The following is a 10391-nucleotide window of genomic DNA, read 5'->3' on the forward strand; positions in this document are numbered from 1 at the left end:
TCTGTTTAATAACTAGTAACTAATTTCGTAAATATGAGAGATATAAGGCTTTTCCCAACAAGAGGCATTAATAAACTCTAATACATACTAAAACTAGAGTGAAGATAGAGAGGTGGCCTGCTTTTAAATGATCCCTGAAACGTGGTCATGAACTACAAGGCCAATGTCTACGAATGTTCTCAGAGAGCAACATATATATGTTATTCTCTTTTTAATGTCTACAGATGCCTTATTCAGAAAAAAGGCTCTTTCAGAAATCAAGCAGACCATGACACAGTCTTCTCCCTAATAATATAAATAATATAAAAAATATAAATAAGAATATAAATAATTTAATTCATAATAATTTATTATAATAAAAATATTAATATATTCTCTCTTAATTCCACGCTATTTATTTATTTATTTATGTTTTTTATTCTTTTTCTTCTCAACATTAGTTTATTTATTTATTTAGTTCGCTATAAGTTAGTCCTTTAAAATGCAAAACTAAATATTATAGAATTTGATTTCGAAAAAGAGCGGTAAAACAATCGAATAAATCCAAATATGTAGCATAACGAATGGTGCCGTGTTACATCAATCGCTTAATAAATAATTGTTTAATAATTAATTTATAAAATAAAATATATCATTCTCCATATCATTTAAAATTACGCGTGAATATGTAACAGGATTGTTACGTTTTAAACATTTATGTTTGAAGTAAATGTTTAAAACATGTTTTTTACATTACATCAAATTAAATACAATTTTGTATTAAACATATTTAAAAAAACAAATGTTTTAAACATGATTTTAAAAAAATGTGTTTTATTTCAATATATTTTTAAAGTATGTAATTAAATTAATAAATAATATTAATATACATGTTTATTGTAATAAAATTTATTTTACATATGTATGTTGAACACTGATATATATTTCATATACAGGGTGTTACATAAGTGGTGAGCAAAATTTCAAGAATGGATTCCTCATACTTAGAGAAGAAAAAGAAGTTAATCTACATAGGTTCGGAAATAATTAGTTTTTGAGTTATTAAAATTTTTGTAATACAAAATTTTGTTTCATTTCTCGTCTTAGAAATCCTCTTACAGGCATTAATAATGTTTTCCAAGTTCGGCAACAGAAAAAATATGTAATTTGCAATTAACAATTACATATTTTTTTTTCGAAACTGTGTTTTCTTTATACCAATGTTTTTCTTTATACCAATTGATTCCTCTCATTATTTTGTACATAAAAGTATTGAGGTAAGATAATTGAAAAATGAATATTTTACAAGATATTTTATATAAAATTAAAAAATGATTTCAGGCCTCATAACTCGGAAAGAATCTTAATGAAAACTAACTTAATTATAGTGTTTTGAAAAGGTCTTCTAAAGAAGGGCTACAAGAATATGTAATAAAAAATAGAGAGTTCCATTTAAAAAATTCAAGGTTGCCTTGTCGTGACCTTGGCGATGCCATCCAAGGTCAAACACATAGCACCAGTAAATAGACCTTTTTATACCCTACAATTTTTGTTTAAAACAATTTTTTGTAAAACTTCTATTTTTTGTGATATTTCGAAGTCCCGACTCTTTTGAACACTCCGTATGCCGTAGGGATGTAACGACACGTTTGCGACCCCAGATTTATTTGCAAAATATGATTCTTATGGTGCCTTCGACAATCTCTGAAAATTTGTCGGTTGAATTTCCAAACACCCTGTATATATTAAGCCGAAAGCGGAATGGAGAATAATATTTAATAATATATTATATTATAAAAAATGAATAGAAATATGAATTTTAAATTAAACATTAAAATAAATATTATTTCTAATCATCACTCAGAATAAAATAATGTTTGAATAAAGTTCTCATAATAAATATCAGTTTGGACCCTTTTTCTGTTTCCAGCCTATTGCGTATTTTACTGTATAAGCCGAAAGTAGAAAATAATCTTTCAATATAACATACTTAATAGGAAGAGATTTTTTAATTGATATCATCGAAGCAATGATTGAATGTATTGTAAAATAAGTAGATTAGATAACACGCGAATAATTTAAATCCAAAATAATTGGAAAATAAAAACTCCGATGTTTTAAATAATTTTTGGCCTTATAAAGGGTCGATTAAATGTTTTGAAGCCTACGTTCTTGATACCTATATATATATATATATATATATATATATATATATATATATATATATATATAGGAAAACACATAATTGTTTCTAAGAAAAAATATGTAATTTGCAATTAACAATTCCATATTTTTTCTTAAAAACAACTGTATGTTTTCTTTACACCAATTGATTCCTCTCATTATTTTGTATATAAAAGTATTAAGATAAGATAATCGAAAAATGAATGGTTTACTAGATATTTTAAGATTTATGTAAAATTAAGAAATTATTTCAAGCATTATAACTCAAAAAGTACTTAATGAAAAGGTGCTAATTATAGTGTTTTGGAAAGCTCTCGAGATAAGCTACAAGAATATGCAATGAAAAATAGGGGGTTCCATTTAAGAAAGTAACCTTTATGCGACTTTCAAATGACTATCCAAGGTCAAATTTTTGCCACCCATCATCTGTCTCCCTCGAAGTCAAGCAACTTTTATTTGAAACATTTTGTTGTACATTCAAATATAAAAAAGTTATTGGGATGGATAAATTAAAATGGCTCATCCTGTATATATTCATTCTACGAATAAAATTCTCTTTACATATGAAAGAATTTTTAATGCAAATAATATGTATTTGCACTTAAATCGATGACTTCAAAGTCGCATATTCTGCTTGCAGTGAATATTATCATTAAGATAAAAAAAAAAGATTAGTCAGCAATTTATAAAGATATTTTGAAAAGATAACTCCTGTTATTGCACATTTACTTTACTTATATATAATGTTCTCTTACATATAATGTTAATAAAAAAATAGTGAATATATGATATTTAAAAAATAATGATTATATAACGAAATGTTCATTATATAAGCGCATCCGCGATTGAAATATCCTTCAGTACTTTAAAAATATTGATGAAAACATATACATTCAATATATCGTCGTACACATGTAGTGACAGTGATATAGCTTACAAACAATTGATTGCTTTTTGATGGAAAAATTATATTAAACGTTCCTTGTGTAAAAAAGGTAATATTGATAACTGCATAAATTTTTTTTAAATTTAACATATAAAAAATATTTTAGATAAATTTGCATATTTTTATAAGAACAGATTATTTAATAAGTCAATTTTTAATATAAACATGCAAAAATATTATTTATCGTAAGAGTTTTTAAGATTTGATATTTAAATATTTAAATACTATCATCGAGGAACTAATATTATTATAATAATATAATATTATAATCAAATAATATTATAAAATTAAATTAAACAGTAATTGGGCTTGAGGAGCTAATATTAATATAATAATATTAGCTCCTCAAGCTCGATGACTGTTTAATTTAATTTTATAATATTATTTGATTATAATATTATATTATTATAATAATATTAGTTCCTCAAGCCTGATTACTGTTTAATTTATTTAGATAGGAGCCTCTTTTACTATTATAAAATTAAAATTCTATTAAAGTAAAATTAATTTATGAACAAAAAGAACATTTTCTATATTATTATAATATTTTTCTCCTACTTCATGCAAAAGAAAGAGAAAATAAAAATTAACTTTAATTTCTCTAATAATAAACTTTATGTTAAATATACTAATTTTTTTTATTGGCTTTATATCTTCGCAATATTTTGCATTTTTATGATTCTAATCAAATTATTGAATTTGATTTTATAATTTGATAATCTTGATGATTTATGATTGTAACCAAATATAATGAAATAGCTTAATTTTATTTATTTTAGACGAAAACTTACGATGTTATTCGCGGAATTAATTGGGATTTTCATTGTTGCTTTGATTATTGCGTATACTTATTATAAGTATGTGTTATTCAATTACTGGCGCAAAAGAAATATTTTTTATATTGAACCTGTTGTGCCAACTGGTAATATTGGATCCATAGTGACTAAAAAAAGAACAATAGGCGAGTATATTTTCTTATAATATTATATATATTATAAGAATATATTATAATCCTTATAATGCATTTATTTTTACGCAAGCAATCTTTATTATCTTTAATATTTATTCTTTTTACTCTGTTTTCCTTTTTTCATTTTATTCGAAACAAAAACTGGTGGAAAAAAATTTTGTTAACAGGCGAATTCTTCCATGATGTCTACATGAAATATAAGGAACATCGTGCCTTTGGAATATACGTATTTTTCAAGCCAAATCTGATAATTACTGATCCTGATCTTATTCGAATGGTGCTGACAAAGGAATTCAAGAATTTCCATGATCGCGGAGTGTTTTGCAACGAGAAGATTGATCCACTGACCGGTCATTTGTTTGCACTGCCTGGGCAGAAGTGGCGGAATTTGCGCGTCAGGTTGACACCCACTTTTACTTCAGGAAAAATAAAGCAAATGTTTGCGATTATGAAAATGTGCGGCGATGAATTTGTGAAAAATTTAGAAAATGTGGCACAAACAGGAGATTTAATCGAGATAAAAGATTGGTTTGGAAGGTAAAATTTTTTTAAAGAGATAATCTTTGTATGAATATAATATATATTCATACAAGGATTGTTAAAAAAATTGTACATAAAAGAAGTTTTTTAATATTACCACAATAATTTGTTGAAAATGTATTTGTAGATATACAACGGATATAATTATGTCAACAGCTTTTGGAGTCAAATCCAATTGCATAGCGAAAGAGGATAGTGAGTTTCGATATTGGGGAAAAAAGATCTTTGAAATTCATCCGTTTTGGGTTGCTTTATTTCTGCTTATGCCTCAAATTTTGAATTTCTTTTCCATTCCTTTACATAAACGAAGTATCAGAGAATTTTTTATGAAAACTTTTCGAGAGAATGTGGAATATAGACAAAGTCATAACATCATCAAGCAGGATTTTATGAATCTACTCATACAACTTATGGAGAAGGGCTACGTTGAATCCGATGATATAAAGGATATCGATAAATCTTGTAAATATGTATATAATTGTTTTAAATATTTGTTTTCTATCGCGCTTATTTTGTCTTTTAAAATCAATTTTATTTTTGAATGTAATACATACAATTCTTATTTTAATTAAATACAGACAACAATATGACGATATAATAAGTTGTGTGTAGTAAATGTATAAAAGCATTTTTTTCTTTTAGAATATTTCTAAAAGAATATTTCTAAAAGAAATAAGATTAATATAAAATGTTTTGCTTATATATAGTTACCATCAACAGGCTCACTTTGTCAGAAGCTGGTGCGCAAGCTTTCGTCTTTTTCGCTGCTGGCTTCGAAACTTCTTCGACAACAGCAACATTTTGTTTATACGAATTAGCTCAACATCAACACTTGCAAGACAAACTTCGCAATGAAATCGATGAAATATTAAAAAATCATGGCGAATTGACTTATAATGCTGTGAACGAAATGACATATCTTCACAAAGTAATAAATGGCAAGTTGATAATCTATATTGTAAAGTCATCGGGACTAATTATTCTTATCAAGTTTCCTGCACAAACAGATTACAAATTCTAACTGGAAGTTTCTACACACACATACACACTAATATTTCTTGATTTACATATATCTAAGTAAATATGTCTAATAATAATTGATTATATATTTTGAAGTGTTTTTATATTCTTTTGTATATTGCAGAGACACTGAGGAAATATCCGCCTGTACCTATTTTGAATCGCATATGTACCGAAGAAATAGATCTTCCAACTACAAATATTCATGTTTCAAAAGACACATCAATAACTATACCGATATTCGGATTACATCGAGATCCATCGATATATCCAGATCCTGATAGATTTGATCCTGAACGATTTAACGAGGATAAGATAGCAGCCAGACATCCTTACACTTATTTACCATTTGGAGAAGGACCACGAATTTGTATCGGTGAGATAAGATGTAGATAAGTCTTGTCTATCTAATTGATAAAATCTGTTTTCTCATTGTTTACGCGAATTTTTTTTTAACTTTTTATATTATTAATTTCTTTCAATATATTTTTATAGCAATTTTTTATTAAATTATGAAGGGGGGATACAAATATATATAGATTAATACATATATTTCAAAACACATATAATTAAATAATTAAATATTTTATTTATAGTGTAAATATAATATAATATATTTTTTAGATATTTTTCCAAAAGTCTTTTCTTCTTAATATTTATTTATGATATTATGTTAGCAACATTATTGAATAATATATGATATAATTTAAGAAGAGTGATATAATTATTCTTTTAGCGCTTTTTATCTAGCTCTGGCTCTGATTTGTTCGATTTTGAGTTATTTATATTGTAATATTTCATTGATTATTAATAGTATATGTTATTGAATAAATTGTATATGATTATTTAAGATTATGATTTATTATTATGATTTATTAAGATATTATAATTATATTTTGATTATATTTTAATTAGAGATGTTATTAACTTTAAATATTTTTTAAAAAATTCTAAAAAGTAATCTAAAAAAGTTTATATTTAATTATATGTATATAAATTATCAATTATTTTACTATGTAATATCTGTGTAATATTTTATTATGTAATGACTATAACAAATGTGAATTATCTATCATTATCTTGTCACCCAGACAGCACAGAATATTGTTGCAGTATTATTAATATTGTTGTAACATTGTAGCAACATTGCAATATGGTCGCAATATTGCTGCAATGTTCCGTGCTGTATGAAGTATTACGATATTATCCAATCAATGTATCAATCTTACGTTATTATTACTATTAATTTTTAGGTTCAAGATTTGGCTATATGCAAACCAAGATTGGACTCGTAAGTCTTCTGTCGAAATTCAAATTCAAACTTGATCCCCGAACTATGATCCCGTTAACTTATAATCCGAATAACGCTGTACTTACGCCCAAAGAAGGTGTATTCCTTACTATGAAGCCGCGATAAAAGAATAATATAAGCAATCTTGAATATATTTAAATTTACTTCCAAGAATATTATTTATATCTCATACAACAAAGAAGATGGCAACAATATTTCTGCAATGTTATATTATAATGCTATGATCATTGCATTATAAAGTTGCAGAAATATTGCAAAGATATTATTTAACAATATTATAGCAGAATGTGCAACATTTTCAAACAACAAAAATGTATGTTAGTGTATGACATGTGCCTTTTTGTTTGTCGCTACGCGACGACAAACTTAACTAACTCGTATTTATAATTTTCATCAGAAAATGGGTAAAAATAAAGCCATCAAAAGGATTGATACAGACTAACATAAGATCTAAAGTATATTTCTTTTCTTTTGTCAGTTTAATTTCTGGCAAACTGACTTGATTTAAAATAATTTGTTTAATAAACTGGATCCTTTGTTGGAATTCAATATATTAAATGGATTAAAATATTAAACAAATTGCACAATTATTAACGTTTAAGAGATCTTAACATATTATATTTTATTTTAAAACTTAAAAAATATATGTGTATTAAATCAAATATAATATAATATTAAATTTAAATGTTAATGCTATCAATATCAAATTATTATATCGATGTTATTAAATATTGAATAAATGGAATATTATTATTTGATATTGATAGCATCATAAATTTGTAAATTGTAAATTGTAATTTATAAATAGTTGTAATTGTATTTTAATTATAATTTAACATTAATATTTTAATTCTAAAATACAATACAATTATGACTATAATTATATTATATAAAATTGTATTTACAATTGTAAATTTTTATGCAAATTACACGAAAAATTATCCAAAGTATATGTAATGATTACATAATAGTAATTAACATAATAGTAATTTATTAAATTAAAGTATTTGTTTCTGCAGTATATATTTTTAAAATATTCATAAAAGAATAATTGTTTGTATTTTTATGTCAAAAAGTTATTAATAAATTCTTAATTTTTAAACCAAATACTGTAGGAAAATTTTTATACCAAATACTGTAGGTTTTTCACATGCTTTGAAACGATATTATAATATCGCCCATAATCGCTAGTTGTTCTTGAAAATCTAAATTGGTAAGTTTCTTCCACTTTTCTGTATTACGTCTTTCCTCCATCCACATGGATACCTAAAAATTAAAACAATAATAAATTTTAGGCAAAACTATAATAATTATTTAATTATTATTTAATAATTATTTTAAACCAATAATAAATTCTAATTTCTAAAATATGTACAAATTTTTTAATTGCATTTATATCAATATTTGGATTAAATTCTAAAAATTGTATACAATATTGATTTTACGTGTTATACTTTGAGGTTCATTATTACGAAGTTTTAATAGAAAATAGTTTAAAAATAGATATAATAATAATCTAATTTGATATCTTTCTATTCTTTTCACAACACAAAAATAAACTCCTCTTTTAATTATAAGGTCAAATTGGATTTAATTATAAGGTCGAATTAAAAATTAAAGATTGTTATAGATAATATAATTTTTATATTAAAAATTATTTTTTTTGAGATTTGTATTTCAAAAATCTTAAGTAGTTTTATTAATTAGTTAATATAAAAAGGCGACATACACTATGGGGAACATAGTTAGTTTCTTTGTTTATAATTTAGTAACAAAATCTACAAAAATAGAAATAAGAAATCTATAAAAATAAAAAGTAGAGAACATATATATGTAATAGGCATACGTTGTCAGGCTCTTGCACAATGCTAGATAATAGGCAATAGAAATAGGGAATAGAAATTATTCACCAATAAAACGCGGAATAGGAAATATTCGCCAATAGGAGCAGAGAATAGATAGTATTTCTGTTCTTATTGCCTGTTGCCTAGCATTGTGCAAGGGCCTTTAGGTTCAGGAAAAGGCCAAAAACATCATGGTGCAGATGATATCATTCTTTTTCTGTCTGGATAAAGACTTTGTTTGCGATAAGCATTTTCGAATTTTCAATTAATTTTGTATTCTCTTATAAATGGACTATTTCCAATTTACTCATCTAATTGAAAAATCTGTTTAATATTCTGAATTTCAGTAAGTAATCGCGATTATTAAACAAATTATTTCTCCCTCATTGGGATTTAGAACATTAAACAAATCAATTATTTGTCGTTATTTGATGTTTATTTATTTTCATGAAAAATATTCCATTGAACGATGAAAGTCAATCAAATGAAATTAATATAAAAAATTAAAAAGAATAAAATAATAGGAATATATTAAAATAAACAAGAAATAAATATTTCTTATAATATTTCTGTCTCCACAAACTCTTGTCTTGTAATAACTTTTGAAATCTCGTGCACGTGGATCCAAATCTTACTATATCTTCGATGTCGATAATCTCACATTTCAAAATAAAAATGATTATTTCGTTAGGTAATGATGTAATCGTAGTCATTGCAAAGAATATTTAATAAAACAAAAAATCTTGCAACAGACTAATATTAGTTTCGTTTTACTAATTCTGTTTATATTCGTAAATATGAGAGATATAAGGTATTTCTCAACAAGAGACATTAATGAACTCTATTACATTCTAAAACTAGAGCGAAGATAGAGAGGTGGCCTGCTTTTAAATGATCCCTGAAACGTGGTCATGAACTACAAGGCCAATGTCCACGAATGTTCTCAGAGAGCAACATATATATGTTATTCTCTTTTTAATGTTTACAGATGCCGTATTCAGAAAAAAGACTCTTTCAGAAATCAAGCAGACCATAACACCTTTCTGTCTTCTCTCTAATAATATAAATAATATAAATAAGAATATAAATAATTTAATTAATAATAATTTATTATAATAAAAATATTATAATAATATATTCTCTCTTAATTCCACGCTATTTATTTATTTATTTATGTTTTTTATTCTTTTTCTTCTCAACATTAGTTTATTTATTTATTTAGTTTGCTATAAGTTAGTCCTTTAAAATGCAAAACTAAATATTATAGAATTTGATTTCGAAAAAGAGCGGTAAAACAATCGAATAAATCCAAATAAGTAGCATAATGGTGCCGTGTTACATCAATCGCTTAATAAATAAGTGTTTAATAATTAATTTACAAAGTAAAATATATCATTCTCCATGTCTTTTAAAATTACGTGAATATGTAACAGGATTGTTACGTTTTAAACATTTATGTTTAAAGCAAATGTTTAAAACATGTTTTTTACATCAAATTAAATACAATTTTATATTAAACATATTTAAAGAAACAAATGTTTTAAACATGATTTAAAAAAAATGTGTTTTATTTCAATACATTTTTAAAGTATGTAA

The 10391-nt window shown here is 24.6% G+C and overlaps 1 protein-coding gene across 1 annotated transcript; it reads left to right on the plus strand.

The window, feature by feature from the left end:
* Nucleotides 1-3035: 3035 nt before the first annotated feature.
* Nucleotides 3036-7476, plus strand: LOC112637468 (cytochrome P450 6a2-like). The gene is made up of 7 exons (XM_025407244.1): nucleotides 3036-3158; nucleotides 3889-4070; nucleotides 4247-4616; nucleotides 4747-5081; nucleotides 5327-5557; nucleotides 5764-6015; nucleotides 6893-7476. Exons 2-7 carry the CDS (start codon nucleotides 3902-3904, stop codon nucleotides 7054-7056), a joined length of 1521 nt encoding a protein of 506 aa, XP_025263029.1. The 5' UTR covers nucleotides 3036-3158; nucleotides 3889-3901; the 3' UTR covers nucleotides 7057-7476.
* The last annotated feature ends 2915 nt before the right edge of the window (nucleotides 7477-10391 follow it).

Source organism: Camponotus floridanus, unplaced genomic scaffold (assembly GCF_003227725.1).
Source record: "Camponotus floridanus strain SB8 unplaced genomic scaffold, Cflo_v7.5 scaffold169, whole genome shotgun sequence".
NCBI classification, from domain to species: Eukaryota; Metazoa; Arthropoda; class Insecta; order Hymenoptera; family Formicidae; genus Camponotus; species Camponotus floridanus.

Excerpts from the sequence above, each read along its gene's own strand:
- LOC112637468 (XM_025407244.1), top strand. The coding sequence starts at position 3,902 with ATGTTATTCGCGGAATTAATTGGGATTTTCATTGTTGCTTTGATTATT. Across the intron at positions 4,071-4,246 it reads GACTAAAAAAAGAACAATAG|GCGAATTCTTCCATGATGTC; the intron begins GCGAGTATATTT and ends TTTTGTTAACAG. Across the intron at positions 4,617-4,746 it reads ATAAAAGATTGGTTTGGAAG|ATATACAACGGATATAATTA; the intron begins GTAAAATTTTTT and ends ATGTATTTGTAG.